Source organism: Cydia amplana, chromosome 11, assembly GCF_948474715.1.
Source record: "Cydia amplana chromosome 11, ilCydAmpl1.1, whole genome shotgun sequence".
Taxonomy (NCBI): Eukaryota; Metazoa; Arthropoda; class Insecta; order Lepidoptera; family Tortricidae; genus Cydia; species Cydia amplana.
This window is the reverse complement of record NC_086079.1, coordinates 13,137,128-13,155,950: the sequence shown is the minus strand read 5'-3', so window position 1 is coordinate 13,155,950 and position 18,823 is coordinate 13,137,128. Positions and strand designations below refer to the sequence as shown.

The following is an 18,823-nucleotide window of genomic DNA, read 5'->3' as shown; positions in this document are numbered from 1 at the left end:
GCCATAGATGAGATTTTGACCTCTATTTGAATAATAAACGAACTCGGTAATTGGCTTGTACAGATGACAGCCGAAATTGATAAGCGAGCGAGTTGTTCAAAACGCTCTTGACATTTTTGCTCTTTGAACAATAACATTTCAAGATGATTTAATTAGAACGTCGTTCCCGCTTAGCTACTGTTTTCTGCTGCTCATTGCACAGTTACACAACTTGCAAACGTCGCATCTTTAGGTAGCTAGAGAACTAAAACTCCTCTATCATATACTTATAATAATAAGTAATACTCCAAATTAAAGTTCTACTCTGTATTAAATACAAACAGGAATTCCAAGTAAATAAAACGTCACCCCGGACTAACCCCAATAAGGCCTAGCTTCCCCATTAGGGTAAAAGGTCAGGTGGCAGTCGTTTTGGTAAAAATTAATGCCCACGCAAATTCTTCCCTTTAAGGTGTAACCGGGAAAACGCTAGAAATATAAATACTTATCCCCGATTGTGCTATGTGAATTTAATATTTCCAGGAACGTGCAGATATTACTGTAAACACAAATTCCATTTTCTATAGGTACCGTATTATTTCTCAAGATACCGCAAATTGTGCAAAACGTTTCAAAGGTCGTTGCGAAATCGCTGTCGTTGCTAAACTAATACCAAAACTCGTTGCTTTTTTCTGGTGTTTGAATCGGAGACAAAGTAAAGAATAGACTGTTAGTACATACAAAACCTAGTAATTTAGGCAAGATCCTAATAGTGTAAATTGACAGTCTATGTTATTTACCTGTCGTATGAATAAAATACACCAGTTACATTGACATGTCGTTCGAGAATTTATCACCATTTTATATGGATTATAGTAGATTTCACTTGTAGCTTAATTAATCTAGGATCGTTTGAGTGTTTATGTGTGCGGTAAATATTCCTTATCAGTAGAGTTATAAATGAGTTTTCATGCAAAAAACTAGGTTTGAAAGTCTATGTACATAAGTAGTTTTATAGTCTCATGATTATTTCGTGGTTCTATAATGCATCAATGAAGTTAGCTACAGTCAGGAGCAATAATATCGGATATGACTTGCTTGAAAGAGATAGGTCTCTTTGCCGGTTGTTCTATTTGATATTATTGAGGATTTTTTTTTAATTTTATTTGGGTAGGTGCGCAACCTCTAAACGTAAAATTCATGTGAAATTGTACTAAGTTACTTAGCAGCGGGCCAAACAAGATACCTAGCTAGACGCATAATAATCTGTCGCGTGGTGTGGTTTAAAATATTAGAATCTTACAATATTTTGGGAATAGTTTCAAAAAACCCTGCGCGTAAGCTCCTTAAATTTTGAGTAGGTATGAAATTTGAAATGGAACGATTTCCGAATTTCAGAGTTGGAATGCGTAAAATACTTATTTGTCATTAATTACATGTTAATTTTCTCCAACAATTAGTGCCATTCCAACTAAGAGTGACAAAACTAACTGTAACCCAAACAGCTAAAACTTAAGTATAATTCACAACTTAATCTTTACCGTAAAATCAATTCCAATGCATTGAAATAAAGTTTATGTCAACTTCATCGATATATTTTTGAAGCATTTGCAAAGGTATGGGTCTTAGGAAATCTTGGAGTTTAGACGAACCGTTACATAGCATGCGAGAAACGTGAGTTTCTTAGAAACAATGGTTGAATATTTCTAGTTATGACCAGAAGCAAGTACCTAAATGATGAAGACTGGTCAACTCTAAGATTGGACGTGAATTTATGTATGGTCAAGGAATTTTAATGTCACTTTGTACCTTGTCACAGTGACAATAATATGAAATCCCTTACGGCTTTCATGTTGATTGTCATTGTGACATAGAAATCTAATTCCTTGCTTATACTGTACTATACCAAATTACTTATATTTATTAGAAAATCTGCTAAAACGGCCGGTTTACCAAACTGCCTGTATACTTCATTGTAGTTCGTTAAAATTGGCTTGTAAAAAACCTTGACAGTTGTCAGGTTACATCGTCATATTTTTAATGTTGATGAAATCGTTCTTTTCTGTACATAGGTAGATATTTAATCATCAGTATAAATGTGGTCGTCTAGTCCCTCCATCAAATTCAATTGCGCACATATAAAACTTAAAAATGAATAAGTACTTACCTATTGTAATTAATTAGATCACAAGCCTCATTGAGCTTACTGTGGATGTGGTTCCATTTGTGTAGGATTGTCTCATAGTATTTTTTTATATTCGAAGTCAATTTTCATAACTTTACCTGTGGATAGAAGCCCTTGATCCTGCAGAACCACGATCTCATAAGCTGTGGGTCGTGACCACACGAAACTGAGTTATCTGTAGGAACACAGATAGCATCATTAGGAAGAGAGCAATTCTGTACACGTTTCCTTTTCGCTGCAAATGGCCGGCGAGGTCTCTGACTCGTAGGCTCTGTTTACCTTTATCTAAGTACGTAATGAAATCATTCTTGTACAATGCGTACCTACAGTCAGAAAAAAACCGGCAAAGTGCGAGGCGGGCTCGCGCACGAAGTGTTCGGTACCATTATCTATTGTTTTTAGTACCTATTTGTTGGCAATAGAAATATATCATCTGTGAAAATTTCAACATGACAGTTGACATTTTCACAGACGGACAGTGGATTCTTAGTAAAAGGGTCTCGTTTTTACCCTTTGGGTACGGAACCGTAATGAAGTAATCTAAGTACCTTTACTTACAACTGAATCTAACTAATAAAGGAATAAAGCAAACATAGATGAATTTCTATGCATTCAGGCTAGGCGTTGCCATTCTAAACAATGTTGATAACACAAATCATAACTATGGCTTTCTAAAGACCTCGGCCTGACAATGAGATGTCGACTCTGATAACGCAGGAGACCAGTTCGCAGATCCGGCTGTGGTGTAGGTGTCAATGTCGCGGTTTCGACCCCGGCTGTTCGGTTGTTTTGGCCTATTTTACACTTGTTATTTATATCAACTAGACGCTACTTTATTAGCGAATTTATCTCTTGACTTTAAAGGGGCCCACTGATTAACAGTCCGCTGGACGGTATCGGCCTGTCAGTTGTTCGGAACTGTCAACTTTATGTTCTAACTGACAGGCCGATACCGTCCGGCGGACTGTTAATCAGTGGGCCCCTTAAGCAAGAAACTAAAACAGTTTTAGGCCTTTATGGATTTAAACCTGCGATCTTATAGTTTTAGTGGAGAAGGTGTGGATAAGTTTAAAGTTAAATTGTTTGGCTGAAAAGGCTAGCCATAACTAGGTATTAATCATTGTACCTCCTTGTTAGAAATGAGTAAACAAACAATGATTTCACGACTACCCACAATGAACAGTTCATCAGTTGCAGTTGATTCTTCAGAAAATTTGTTTTAGAATCTAATACAGTTTTAAATCGTTAGTATCTTTGCCACTTATTTGGATATATATTTTCCGATGTGACCATTCGGCGACTAACAACTGGTATTCAACTTACAAAACAATTTATCTCAACTGTGAGCTCACTAGCCCAGTATAATTATTTCTCAAGACCCTTAACAACAACGAGTGATCGAAGATCATTTTTATATTGGTTTCTCGGAGGCTATCATTTCAGTAGGTGTTGTGAATATCATCCCAAGTCGTGTTTCTCTCCTAGTTCGTCACGACTCAATGCCTGCTGTAACGAGTTCTCGATACATTCGGCTTTACAGTATTTCTAGTACAGACTAGACCCTGATTTATGTATTCCAGATCTTGTAATACACAGCTACACAGCAGACTACGTTAGTGGCTGTCAGAATTGTTTAAAATTCCTGTTGTGAGGACTTCCTAGATGATGTGAATTGGGGTTTTGCAATGAGTAAGTAAAGTTTTTTCGAAAGGTGTACATAATGATGTAACGGAGGAGTGTACGCGCTTCAAAACTCCTCCTAAACTAGATATCCTAAAGTGGTATATTATTATAGTAGTAGTAGATAGTGACATATTCACTTGCTTGGCTGTAATATGGTCGATTTGATAACTAACTATAGCTTTCTAGCTTATACCAGCACACACCTAAGTATTTTTCATAAATTTAAATACGTAAACAAATTAAGTAGCATTCTTGGTCGTCTGCCGACAATTTATAATGGTTTATGTAACAAACATATTGCATTTCAAATGATATTCACAAACACGTGTGAAGAGGCGGAATGCATTTACTGCAAGTCCTTGTGTGTTGAGTGAGATGTTTGTCTTATTTTAACCCAAGTGACAGTCCGTTATGTTAATGTTTGCCGTTTTATTTATTATTTAATTACTTAATGGTGCTTACAAAGGCTTCTTTGTTCTTATGATATTTTTTATATATATAAGTGGAGAGTATCGTACTTATATACCAAGATTGTTTTACATTAATTACCTATACGTTTATTCTTTGTTCGATGGTAATTCGATGGATGGTAAGTTGGAAAGTGCAACTTGTATTTTTATAAACACATTGTAAGATATTGTAAGACATTGACGTAAAGAGACGTTGACGTTGTAGTGTTGTTCTTCCCAATTAAACGGTTATTTCTGAAATTAAATTATTATAGAGCCTGCTGTAGGCAAATAACATTTTCAAAAAAGCGTAAACAACATTCTACTAATGCAGCAAGTACCGAACGTAGTCAAAGGAACATGAATTCAAAACTGCACTATTGCAACATAAACGTGCATAAAAGAAAAACGATACCGAAGTTTAAATAAATAAATACCGAAGCCGTTGCTGTATTAGATATTGTTTTATCACGATATGCCATAAAAAGTCGGGTCGAATCAAGGTAAACATAGCACGGATATGGCACAAATGGCAATAGGACACTAAACATTTCACAAGTTGTCAAAAAGACTATTAGCATCTAGCATTGAGTAGAGGAACTATCAGTACTGCTACTTTACAACAGATGTAGCACCGACCGGAAAGTCTTATGCTGTTGAGATAAGACTTTCCGGTCGGTGTTACATCTATTGTCAAGTAGCAGTACTGATAGTTTCGCTACTCGATGCTAGATGTAGACACTGAAATTAATAGTCTGAACTGATGTCTGGAGTGAGCACTCTTGTCTTACTATATTTCTCTATGGATACGTCAAATATAATACTAGATATTGAAACGATATGGATTGGATATGTCACAAACAAGTGTCAATAGTGACGTTTCTTCAAACAAACACGTCACTTTTGACACTTGTTTGACACTGACATATTGGTGATGTCTATTAGATATCTAATAGATATCTATTAGTTCAAAATCGGAATCGGGCCCAGATACATACGACTTACTTACTTCTTTAATTCAGTCGTTCTAGCTTGCGTGATCCTACCTGGAACATTGTCAAATCACGATAAGCGCCTAAACGCATCTCGTGGCAACATTCTCGTAACAAAAACATGCTCACTGCATAATTGATAGATTTCTTAAAGATATATTTACAACAAAATTAGCAAAGCATGCTCGGAGTTATCTTAACTGTTTCCGTGCCTTCAATCATCGCCGTGAGAATAGGAAGAACTTTCTCTTGCGCTTTTTGTCGCGAGGTTTGTTTGGCTTTTGTCATTGCTCGAAGTAAGGAAATTTGGGTCGTGGTACGAAACCACTATAGAAATTCCTGGGATGGATACATGTGTTAGGTTTTGTGGTAACGCTTTGTGTGGTAGTCGGAGATCTATGGCTTCTTGCATATAAGCTTAAGGCAACTGAGTAGTATATTTAACAAATAAATACACAAACACAGCCCAAATAGAAATATTTACCCTAACAGCGTAGATAAATATAAATATCTGGGAGACCGAGCTTTGCTCGGAAAACATATAAAAACTCAAAAATACGCGTTTTCCCAGAGATAAAACCTAGCTAGATCGATTTTTCACCCCCGAAAACCCCCATATAGCAAATTTCATCGAAATCGTTAGAGCCGTTCCCGAGATCCCCGAAATATATATAGGTACATATAAATAAATAAATATGCAAGAATTGCTCGTTTAAAGGTATTAGATAGATTAATAATTATCTGATGTATTAAAACATATTTGTGGCCATTATTTTAATTTGTATTGTATCAAAAGAGAGGAAATAGCGAAGCAGGAATGCCTGTTTGTTTGGGCAGGTGCTTCTCGTAATGAAAGGCCGAATTTATGTCGGTGCTGTAGCCTACTTTTGTTCTCATTTTGGTTAAAGGTATTAAATAAGGTAGTTGTTGGTTAAAGGTAAATTATTTGCTTGCTACATTCTAAGTTTTAAGTTGACTACATATGTTAGTGAACCGGCCAGCGAAAGAAAAGTCTTCTAGAAATCGATTTTCGCTCATGTCGTCTCGGATATGGGTGAATATGGTATCGATGCATTCTGTGTAATACCTACCCTGAACCGAAATATATGAGATGAAAAGCGCGAAACTAAACTAAAACTAACTATAAACCTATTGAATATTATTATAAACTAAGTTATAATAAGTTATACAAGCATTTATTACGAAGATACTATTAGCTACTACTTATTTCTGTAAGTGTATTTATTCATATTATTATACCTCTACACAAATTATATTAGCCAAGGATACGTTGTGGGCAGCTTCTCTGAAGAATTATATGTGAAACCTATTAACAATCATCTGCATTATGTGCTGTGGCCAATGATGAGACAAATACAGGGTGTTTGGCACATGTACCGACAAAATTTTTTGGGGGATTTGTGGTGTCATTTCCTTCCCTTTCTTCCTTGGAACCTTGGTCCTAGGAGCCACGGATCTGGAGATACGATTTTTTTATTTTTTTTCATAGTAGGTACTCTTCGTTAGTGTAGTTAGGCATGACAATAGCAAAGTTAAAACAACGGTAACAAAAGTCAATAATAGCAACGTAGCAAACAACGTACGTAGTTAACAATTGACCGACGCAGCACAACCACATGCACTTCCGTGACGCCACTTAAAATTTGACTACCCTCAGATTTCAAACTAAACCTAGACTTTCCGTGTGTGCGACTTGGAGCGTTTCCATGTGTGCGTAACTTTTTAGAGCAACGATTAAACGATTACAAAGCGGATAATCGAATTTTTAACGAAACACAATTAGACGAAGCTACCAGTATCAGCTAAATTAAAATTAGTTTAAATTTAAATTCAGTTTATTTGTAGGTAATAAAAAAAAGCGGCCAAGTGCGAGTCGGACTCGCCCATGAAGGGTTCCGTATTTAGGCGATTTATGACGTATTAAAAAAAACTACTTGCTAGATCTCGTTCAAACCAATTTTCGGTGGAAGTTTACATGGTAATGTACATCATATATTTTTTTAGTTTTATTATTCTCTTATTTTAGAAGTTAGGGGGGGGGGGACACACATTTTACCACTTTGGAAGTGTCTCTCGCGCAAACTATTCAGTTTAGAAAAAAATGATATTAGAAACCTCAATATCATTTTTGAAGACCTATCCATAGATACCCCACACGTATGGGTTTGATGAAAAAAAAAATTTGAGTTTCAGTTCGAAGTATGGGGAACCCCAAAAATTTATTGTTTTTTTTCTATTTTTGTGTGAAAATCTTAATGCGGTTCACAGAATACATCTACTTACCAAGTTTCAACAGTATAGTTCTTATAGTTTCGGAGAAAAGTGGCTGTGACATACGGACGGACAGACAGACGGACAGACAGACGGACAGACAGACAGACATGACGAATCTATAAGAGTTCCGTTTTTTGCCATTTGGCTACGGAACCCTAAAAACGGCCAAGTGCGAGTCGGACTCGCCCATGAAGGGTTCCGTATTTAGGCGATTTATGACGTATTAAAAAAAAACTACTTACTAGATCTCGTTCAAACCAATTTTCGGTGGAAGTTTACATGGTAATGTACATCATATATTTTTTTTTAGTTTTATCATTCTGTTATTTTAGAAGTTACAGGGGGGGACACACATTTTACCACTTTGGAAGTGTCTCTCGCGCAAACTATTCAGTTTAGAAAAAAATGATATTAGAAACCTCAATATCATTTTTGAAGACCTATCCATAGATACCCCACAAGTATGTGTTTGATGAAAAAAAATTTTTGCAGTTCGAAGTATGGGGAACCCCAAAAATATTTTTTTTTTCTATTTTTGTATGAAAATCTTAATGCGGTTCACAGAATACATCTACTTACCAAGTTTCAACAGTATAGTTCTTATAGTTTCAGAGAAAAGTGACTGTGACATACGGCGGACAGACGGACAGACAGACAGACATGACGAATCTATAAGGGTTCCGTTTTTTGCCATTTGGCTACGGAACCCTAAAAAGCCCATGGTTCGTTTTATGCTGAAATTTGTAACAAAAAACTAGTATTTGAAAGCAGACAGGCCTAATGTAAGACTAACAAACAAAGTATGCATTTAAGACCATAAAAAAAAGTTATGGGGCTTCGAAAATCAGATTTTGGATGATTTATGAAAAAAAATAAAAAAATCGTATCTCCAGATCCGTGGCTCCAAAAAAATTTGTCGGTACATGTGCCAAACACCCTATATAAACAAGATGTGCCCCCTTTGACACAATCTTAACTATTTCGTCAATAAATGGATTCGATTCGTAATTATTGCGGAATAAACGTTTAATTTTACGCATGCCACTTTCCACTAAACTGTTTTTAATCATAGTGGGCAATGACATTTGAATAATCTTTGCACATTTGTAATAATTAAGTGAGAAATTCTGCAAGTTTCCTACTTATGTGTGTTTACGCAACACTAATAATGACTAAACATTTTCTTACTTGAACTTCTGACACTAAGCCTATTTATTTGACATTATATCATTCTATTCAAATTATTTGAATGGACTCGTATTATTTTCACTTAAAACCTAAATGAAACTTAACATGCAACATTTTAATGTCAAATAAAATTTTGTAAAGAGTATATTTACTGAGGAGTAAAATAAATTACACTTTTCCGGTATAATTATGTGGCTAATATGTTTTTTAAATGTCAAATGATGTTGTAAGACCATTAAGATGAATATGGACTACATCTGAGTCGCAAGTCTGTGCTTTATAGGCGTTGGGTAGGTCATTAGTTCAAGTTCGTAGGCAAATTTGCAACGATGTTATGAAATTATTATGTCTACGGAACATTAACTCGCAAAATTGATGCCAAGTTCTATAACTAAGTGATATTTGTGATGCTGATGACACAATACTTTAAAATTGCATTAGCAGCTGGCGTTTGATCGTCAAGAATATCCCGTGTATCCAGATTCAAGAATACTAATTGAGTTGCTTCTGAGCAGACATAGAAGGCTAGTCTCACAATTAACACGTTTGGTTGAATAACGTCTATAGACGGTACCGTTATGATTAACAACAACTTAATTGGAGTTCCTGGTCCGATAGTGTTAAATATTTAAAATTTACATCAGTACCTAATTTAAATTGAATTTTGCTCTATATATTTCATTCCGCTTCTAGGATTGTCAACTATTTCTTAGTTTACGAGCCAACCAGTTGCAGGCGTTGCTCCAGTTGTCTTTACTTTATCCTTGTCGATAATTGACTAACATTTTAAATAGGTATGAAGCCAGTACCCAAGCCAGGCTAGCATCAACTGGTTTTTGGTATGTTAGTATTATTAAGTTACGGTGTAGCGAGTTGAATAATAGTTATTTTCCCGCGGCAACTTCGTCACATTAACGCCGTCGAAGCGTTAAATCCAGATGACCGGTTTGACTTGTCAGGTTCGTTTTCTTGGGGTCCGATGCTATGAAATTATCAGATGTTTGTATTAAGCGTAAAGCCTTTCGATAGGTATTTTCATCAATATTGTACTCTTTAGGAACTCTAATATATTTTCTGTAAGCTATTAAAATATACTTAAGTATACTTAAAAGTTTCATAATAGGTTCAGAAACATATAATTTTGAATTAAAACACTCCTTACAAAACGAAACGTTACTTACGCGAGAACGTTGCTTAACGTTACCTAAGCCCTCCTACATGGATCCTTGTGGAGGACTTTTTTAACTCCGCTTTACGAACGATACTTAGTGACAAACTTGTAGTTTAGTATCAGAAAGGAAGGCACTTCAAAATTGAAGAAGTGGCCCTGGTTTATAAAGTAATATGGCTGTATATGCACATCACGAGCGGATATTCTATATCTAATTTTGACGTACCTAAAAAAATATTTTTATTCTGTATACAATTGTCTAGCCCAGGGACAGGTTTTCGTTAGCAATACTATAAATTTCCATCGATTCCGCAGTACCATTTTGTATTTAAGCCGCCAGGCGCGCGCGCAACGCATGCAGCTCGATTAGAAAGCACGTGAAAACGACATTATGTTCCGATTAAATTTGGTTAAATCGCAGACGAAAGTCGCCCGTCCCGTCGGTGCTGTACCGATCGGTCGGTGCCGATTTTGGATAACGTAACATACTGCTGTATTCGAACTTCAAGATATTCACAAGAGACGACACGTACTAGATACGTTATAGTTTAGAATTCAACTAGTTCTCTTTTGCAGCGCAATTCGGACCAACGTCACTTTTACGATAGATCGTGTTAGATATCTATTAGATGTGAATTAGATCTCCAAGTAATATCTTGTGGAAATCGTTTAAGAGTATCTCCAGAATCGCGGAAATGTCAAATTTGACAGGTTAGATCTTAAACATATCGTTATCGTATCTTGGCGATGTCTAAAAGATATCTAATAGATGTCTATTACAAAATCCGAATCGGGCCCATATGAACTTGCTAATTGAAATGTCAGAAGTTAATAAGAACTCTTGGAAAAAAGATAATATTAATTTTATTATTGGATTGGCATTTCGTCTGAACAGTCATAGCTATTACCATCTTCTTATTGTAATAGGTAGAGTAAAATGAATAATGCATATCGTTTCGTCAATGTTTTGACGGTCACATCTACCTACCTATTACCTACCTACCTATTTATATGTCTGTGATTAGGTTGCACTGGTATAGTATTTATCCGGATCCGGGTCTTGATCCAACGAATAATCCGTATAATGGATTTGAATTGAAAATAACCATTGGTCACCATCAATACGTACATACTTATTAAAAATGGTTTTACCTACATCTGATAATTGAATTGATATGTCAAAACTAACTAAGAACGTTGAAAGGATCATGTGTGATGTTTTGATTCTAATAAATTAGTTTTAATTGTAGAAGAAAACTGCTTCTCAACTAAGTATTGGTATATTTTTAAAATAACGTACTTAACAATCTCAAACTGGCACATTATACAAAAAATGACTATAATCTTATTTGAATGAATAAAATGTTATTATTTACCTAATTGAAAGAAGAAAAAGTAAAGGCAGATAAAAGTAATGTTAACATTACATCGTTATACTAATGACTAGTGTCCGACCGAAACATGTTTTATTGCCGAAACCCAAACCGAAACCGAAGGTTCGGCTTTGGCTCTAGTTTCGGCGGAAACCGAAACCGAAACTTTTGTAGACTTATTAAAATCGGTGAAGAAATGTCATTAAACTGCTTTTATACACTTATTAAGACTGCGTTGACATTGCGTCGACCGTCCAGTGGCGCGCTCTTAGGGGAATTGTGTTTTCTAATAAGCCAATAATTTCTGTATACCTACATAAATATTGTTGTCCTACTTGCTCCCCAACTTTGGTCTTTGTAACATAGTTTAGTTTCATAGTACGAAGTACCATTCCGTAAGTTTCGGCCCGGCCGAACGGTTCGGCCGTATTTTGGCCGAAACCAAAACTACAGCCAAAACATGATTTTATGGCCGAAACCGAAACCGAATCTTCGGTCGGACACTACTAATGACTAAAAAAAGGGTACAATACAAGTAATCCTCCGTGGCGCTAGTTTTCAGTAGTGACGGGATTTACAGTGAACTAATGACGACTCTGATACTTAAGAAAATATTACAGGCAATTATTATAATATGGAGAGGGTGGAAATGGAAAAATATGCTCATATCTATATTGTAACGATCTGATAATTGGATAATTTGTGTCTAAGCACCAAGATCCGCTTTATTTTAGAACGTCCATTTTCATCGCCAAAAATAGTCCAACCCACACGAAATTATATAATAATTTATTATAATGAACCAATACCTATTGCAGTAAGCTTACTCGTCAGTCTGGTCGTTCGCAGGCGCCTTCAATTTAAATATATTTATGTATTTATACCTACTTAAACATCGATAAAAGAAAACCGACACCCGTGGATATGTAATGTTAATACGATATTTCCTGTTTGCAGCGCAAAACGCAACCGATCCATATATGTCGATATGAAAGGCTTAGCAATGTCAGGCACCTTGTCGCGGTTATTAGGTTAATCATTTATTTATACCTGAAACTTGTGTTAAGAGAGTTATTTTTAGTGCTCTAGTGAGCCAGTTAGAGTATCTGTATATAATTAATAATTAATAGACTAGGTACCGAGAAAGCCCCTATCCAAAAAAGATGGAACGTCGTTGTCAAAAACCAATGTCGAATTGAGCTAGCTCCTAGTCCTCTTATATAGCTCCAGTTACTACTTTGATACCTTAGGCCGAAAACCTCGAGACTTTGTCAAAGGTTAACTGGAAGAGATCCTTTATAGGGATAAGTTCGCCTTCACACATTGTATAAATAATATATATTTTGCAATTATAAAAGCACATTCACGTATGTATGTTAAAACTTTAAGTGCAATGTCATGTAAATTTAATCTCCTATTGCTTTATGTTGATAACAATAAAATTTACAAAATGAATCACTGACATTCAAAAAAAATATCGATTGCAGCAATCGACTAAGCACGTCCAGATACACCATACATGTTAAATCGAGTAAATCGCATATCGTATCTAACGAAACGGCCCAATCATGCACCTACGTGCTGGCACGCAGAAAACGTTTCCGTCAATAGAGAAACGTACGGGCCATGTACTCTTACGTTGCGCGAGATTATCCAAACCTTACCAGCATGATATGACCTCAAAATATGTAACAAATATACGGGATCGCAGACCACTCTTATACTGGTTCGTCAATGCACAGCAGGCGATTGAAATGACATCCCTGCAATCTTGTAAAATACAGTTGCAAGTAAAAGACCTTAAAACAATGTAGTAAGGGATAAAATCGTATTGGTTAATTCAGCTGCAAGATTATAAGATGTTTGGTGTTCAGCGGTCAAAGTCCGAGTAATAAATCGATTGTTTGTGTTCTAGGTTTCCGTTTTGAGGAAACTTGTAAGAGAATGCCTATTTAGGTACTTTATGGTTTAGGAAATGGACTTCCTTTTAGAAAGGGTGTACTTGTAGGTATGATTTATTTTATAATGCGTAAATTTTAACATAAAGTACCTATCCGAGAAACAGCTTCTGCAGTTATTAAGTAGAAAGGAAATGGAAAACTGTAAAATAACACACTAGTATTATTACTGTATACAATAATATGTAGTTGGTAATACTGTATATAACACTGTTTTCATTCAAAGGTTCCTGCCTTTGGTTGGATATATAACATTTTACCTGCATCCTAAACAGTGAACTTTTCATCATTTAATTTTAAAGAAAACCTAAGTGATATAAAAATGACAAAATTCAAATAAAGCAAATCAAAGTCACTCGAGAACAATGATAATGGAGAAAACAGTTCTCGGTTTTTTTAACCTTGTAATTATTTTTTCTTATATCGTTATAGTTAAATTAAATAAGTGTATATTTAATTTTATGCTCCATAAACTACTTCAGTCAAGATATTCACGTAGTCATGGTAATAATATTAATTTATAAACGATACTTAAACTAATCCTTAAGTCGGTTAATTAAAGAAAGTATTATAAGCGAGAGTTAGAAAATAATATTGACACAACTGCTAGTCGTTAGATCAGTTGTTCAAACAGAGTTCTCAAATATTTCATAACATAATGTTTTGATATAAGTAGTAAGTGATAATGTCCTAGAATTTCAAAAATATGACACAACTGGCGGCTACTCATTACTTTTTAATTTAATTTAATTATCAATGTGTCATGCAGTCATGCGGTCTTCACGTTTGGTTTTGCGTTGACGTGGCACACTTGGGTTCGCGCGAACTAATTTCAGAAGGCCCGAAGTCTAATTAACTCAAATATATATTGTACATGAGACTCATGAGTCAAATATTAATGAAAATACTGACCCCATTTTTGCTTTATAAATTACCGACACCAATATACAAATGTTAGCCATTTATATTTAATTTTATTAGTAGCTCGATTGATTTCCGATTGTTAGCCAGCTAAGTATTTTTAATGGTATTAGTAGCTCGGTTGATTTCCGATTTACTAATTTGGCGGTATTGATATTTTAATATAAGAGGTAGTTTGACATTTGTCATGATCATTACGCTGTTGGATTTTGTAAAGTGAAGTTGAAGAAATAAAACTGTGATTTGTACTTGAGTGTTTTAATTGCAAGTTATCATATCAGAAGTTGGAAACGAGTCCAAAACGCCACAGGTAATTGAAATTTGGTTTTAAATTATAGATTTATTTGCATGATTTGGCTTTCTTGACGTTATTTTTATCGAACATTTCTAAGAAGTAGTTGAGCATATTTTTAATCATTTCGGAGATAAAATAAGCTTGATATCATTATAAACAACAAGGTTTACGTTGATCATTTGAATAAGTAAACAAATCTGCTTTAAATACGATATTGTTAATTGTAACCGTTATGCCAGAAATTTGAATTTATTCATGTTTTAATCATGTTGCAATGTAAAATGATTCTTGATACTTAATATTTAACGAACTGCAGTGTGTAACTAGGTGTATACTTTAATTTGCCACGTGAAAAATAAGGCAGTAAGTAAAACAGTTATGCTTGTGCAAATCATTTTATTTTCAGTATGGATGAACATGATAGGAGAGTTGTACGGACGCCTCCGCTACCACGTGACGATCCAGGGAGAGGCCAACCGATGACGCCGCCGCAAGAACAACACAGGCGTAGCAGGGCTAGCGACCGGGACCTGGAGAGGCGCAGCCGCACAACACGAAGTCGATCCAGACACAGCCGTGGAAGGAGTAGCCGCATCAACTCCGATGGATCAAGAAGCAGCAGGCGCCGCAGCCGGTCACGTTCGCGCCGCAGCAGGCCGCGAATGCGCCTCAGCCCGGCGCAAGTACACTGGAGTTCTACAAGCTCGCGCCGCAGCCGCAGCCGCTCGCGTCGCAGTCGGACGCGCTCGCGCCGCAGCCGCAGCCGCTCGCTGTCGCGCCGGCGCCGCCGCAGTCGTGCGAGGTATGGTGATAATGAATTACTAGGCACTTTGAAAGATTTATTTAAAGCTGTTAGATCAGAAGACAGGTCAGATCATGTTGAAAGATTTCCCGTAATGAACGTTTTGCCTGAATTTGACCCAGCCAATCGGAGCCAAACTATTGACGTATGGCTAAATAAAGTAAATGAAACCGCTAGTATTTACAATTGGACCGAACGACAAATTATTCACTACGCGCTACCTAAATTAGCCGGTGTTGCTCTAAAGTGGTACCAAGGCTTGACTAGTTTAAAACACACATGGCCCGAATGGCAGGTCAAATTAAAAACAGCTTTTCCTAGCAAGGAAAATTATGGTTTATTGTTAACGGAAATGCTTGAAAAACGTGCTAAATATGGAGATTCATTAGAAGATTATTATTACGAAAAAGTGATGCTACTTAATAGGTGTCGAATCACAGGCACCGATGCAGTTGATTGTATTTTATTAGGGATCGATGATAGAGCAGTAAAAACAAGCGCCGAAGCAGCTCAATTTACAGAACCGGATAAATTGCTAGTTTATTTGCGTAGTCAGAAAAATACCAAACCTAGAGTTTCGTCGCGACAAACCAATGATAGTAAACAAGTTAACAATCGGGGCCCTAAGCCGGATAATAAAGTTGTTAAATGCTTTAATTGTGGTGAGGAAGGACATCCTCATTTTAAATGTAAACAGCCAATAAAGAAATGCGAAACTTGTTCTAGAATTGGTCATGTTGCATCGGATTGTAACCTTAAAAAGAATTTGGACGTGAAAAACGAGAAAACTGTGTCATGACTAGCCGTATCTAGTAGTAAAGATCAAAAATTTTATAAAACTGCATGCATAAACAAGACAAGTCTATCGTGCTTTATAGATTTTGGAAGTGAGTGTACGCTTTTGAGATTATCTGATGCAAATAATATTTTTGATGATTGGTCTAAAGATAATTTACCTATTTTAAGAGGTTATCCGCATTCAGCAACTCAGACATTAGGTAAAGTTTATACGAATATCCTAATTGATTCGGTTGAAGCTACTGTGGAGGTATTTATAGTACCTGATAGTCATTTAAGTACATCTTTATTAATTGGGCAAACGTTTACTGAACAGGATCACATAGAAACCCATAAAACTAGTAATAGTCTCACCTTTTCAAATACATCGAAGGATTATGAATACAAACCTATATCTTTGATCGCTAATAACACTATCATCATAAATAATGTTACTGAGGTGGATTTCTATACTAAGCCAGTTTACAATGGGTTAATTTATGTAGAGTATAGTTTGATATCGCAACCTGGAAGGGAATATGTAACAATACCTGGTTTAATTACTGTGACAGATGGGCGTGGACGAGTTATGGTTAAAGGTTTATCAGTTAACCCTTTTGAACTAGTACAGGATAGTGTTATTACTCGTGCGTGTATCGCTAGAGAAGCTCAAGCATATAGAGTTAATAGAATAGATATGAATTCATCATTTACCGTTAATGACGAGATATCTTTAGCTAGAGTTCAAGTAGAGCAGACATTGAGCGAGCAAGATATGAATGAACTACTTAAGTTGTTAAACGAACATCGTAAATGTTTTGCATTTAGTACCAAAGAATTAGGTTGTTGTAACTCTACATCTATGAATATTCAACTAACTGATAAAACTCCGGTAGTATACCGTCCTTATCGCCTGTCTTATGCAGAAAGAGAGGTTGTAAGAGACATGGTTAATGAATTGAAGGAATCAGGAATTGTTAGTGAGTCCACTTCCGATTATGCATCACCAATCATATTGGTAAGGAAAAAGACTGGAGGCTATCGTATGTGCATTGATTATAGAGCTCTCAATAAGAAAACAGTAAAGGAGCATTACCCTTTACCCCGAATTAGCTGGATATTTATACTATACTATGTTAGATCTGGCATCTGGTTACTACCAGATACCATTAGCTGAGCCTTCGAAACATCTCACGGCCTTTATTACACCAGATGGCCATTACCAATTTAATAGGATGCCTTTTGGTTTAAGCAATGCACCTGCCAATTTTCAACGAACTATAAATAATATCTTAGGTAATGCTCGCTTTAAACACGCATTTGCATATATGGATGACATAATCATACCATCTAAAGATGTCAGTGACGGTTTGCACAAACTAAAACTTACTTTACAATTATTCCATGACGCTGGTATGACCTTAAATTTAGATAAATGTAATTTCTTTAAAAAATCAATAGAGTATTTAGGATTCGAAGTTGATCAAAATGGTATAAGGCCTGGTGAGAAAAAGATTCAAGCAGTAAAAGACTTCCCTCGTCCTACTGATCAGCATAAGGTTAGGCAATTTATAGGATTAGCCAGTTTCTTTCGGCGATTCGTGAAAAACTTTTCTATTATTGCGAGACCGCTAACTCAGCTTTTAAAAAAAGATTCTAAATTTACTTGGGGCGAACAGGAGGAAAATGCATTTAATCGGCTTAAAAACGACTTAACGGACAGACCTATTCTTGCCTTTTTCAATCCATCATATGAAATAGAGTTACATACTGACGCGTCTAAATTTGGAGTGGCTGGAATTTTGCTTCAAAGACAAGATAAGTCAAAACCATTCGAAGCTGTTGCATATTATAGCCGACAAACTTCTCCCGAAGAAATGCATTTTACTTCTTACGACTTAGAGACCCTAGCTGTAGTAGTGTCCTTACAACGATTTAGGGTTTATCTACTTGGTATACATTTCACCATCGTCACGGATTGCAATTCTTTGAGGGCTACATTTGAGAAAAAGGATGTTATATCGAGAGTTGCAAGATGGTGGAATGTAATCCAAGAATATGATTTTACAATTAATTATAAACCTGGAAAATCAATGGCTCACGTAGACGCACTTAGTCGCAACCCAGTCAATGAAGTATCCTTTGAAATTAAAAGCATTACAGTAGATTGGATAGCCACAGTACAACAAAATGACCCTGAAATTCAGCGTACCGTTAACATACTTAAAAATAATCAGACTCATAATATAGTTGAAATATCTAAGAATTTTGTTGTCAAACGGGATTTATTGTACAGAGTCACTAGTGATGGTAATCGATGGGTTGTGCCTAAAGGTGTCAGATGGTCAATCATGAAAAGCAACCATGATGATATAGGTCATTTCAGTTTTGACAAGACATATGACAAAATTAAAGCCACTTACTGGTTCCCAAAAATGCGAAGATTTATTAAAAAGTATGTAGAATCTTGTTTAGAGTGCGCTCATGCTAAAATTCCGGTTGCTAAAAAGGCTGGTCAATTACATCCTATAGAGAAAATTGCAGAACCCTTTCACACGGTCCACATCGACCATTTAGGGCCGTTTGTCAAAAGTAAACATAAAAATACTCATATTTTATTAATCATTGATGCGTTTACAAAGTTCATTGTTATTACTCCTGTTAAAAATACGAAAACAGCTAGTAGCATTAAAGCATTAACTGCTTACTTTCATACATTCGGAGTACCCAAAAGAATTATTTCAGATAGAGGTAC

At 35.8% G+C, this 18,823-nt stretch overlaps 2 protein-coding genes across 2 annotated transcripts in view; both read left to right on the top strand.

Moving 5' to 3' along the window:
* LOC134652061 (uncharacterized) overlaps positions 1 to 18,823 on the top strand; it is a 210,304-nt gene that overhangs the window by 29,389 nt on the left and 162,092 nt on the right. The gene's annotated exons all lie outside the window — the stretch shown is intronic.
* Positions 14,289 to 17,172, top strand: LOC134652499 (uncharacterized). The gene is made up of 2 exons (XM_063507693.1): positions 14,289 to 14,504; positions 14,896 to 17,172. Exon 2 carries the CDS (start codon positions 14,897 to 14,899, stop codon positions 16,088 to 16,090), a length of 1,194 nt encoding a protein of 397 aa, XP_063363763.1. The 5' UTR covers positions 14,289 to 14,504; position 14,896; the 3' UTR covers positions 16,091 to 17,172.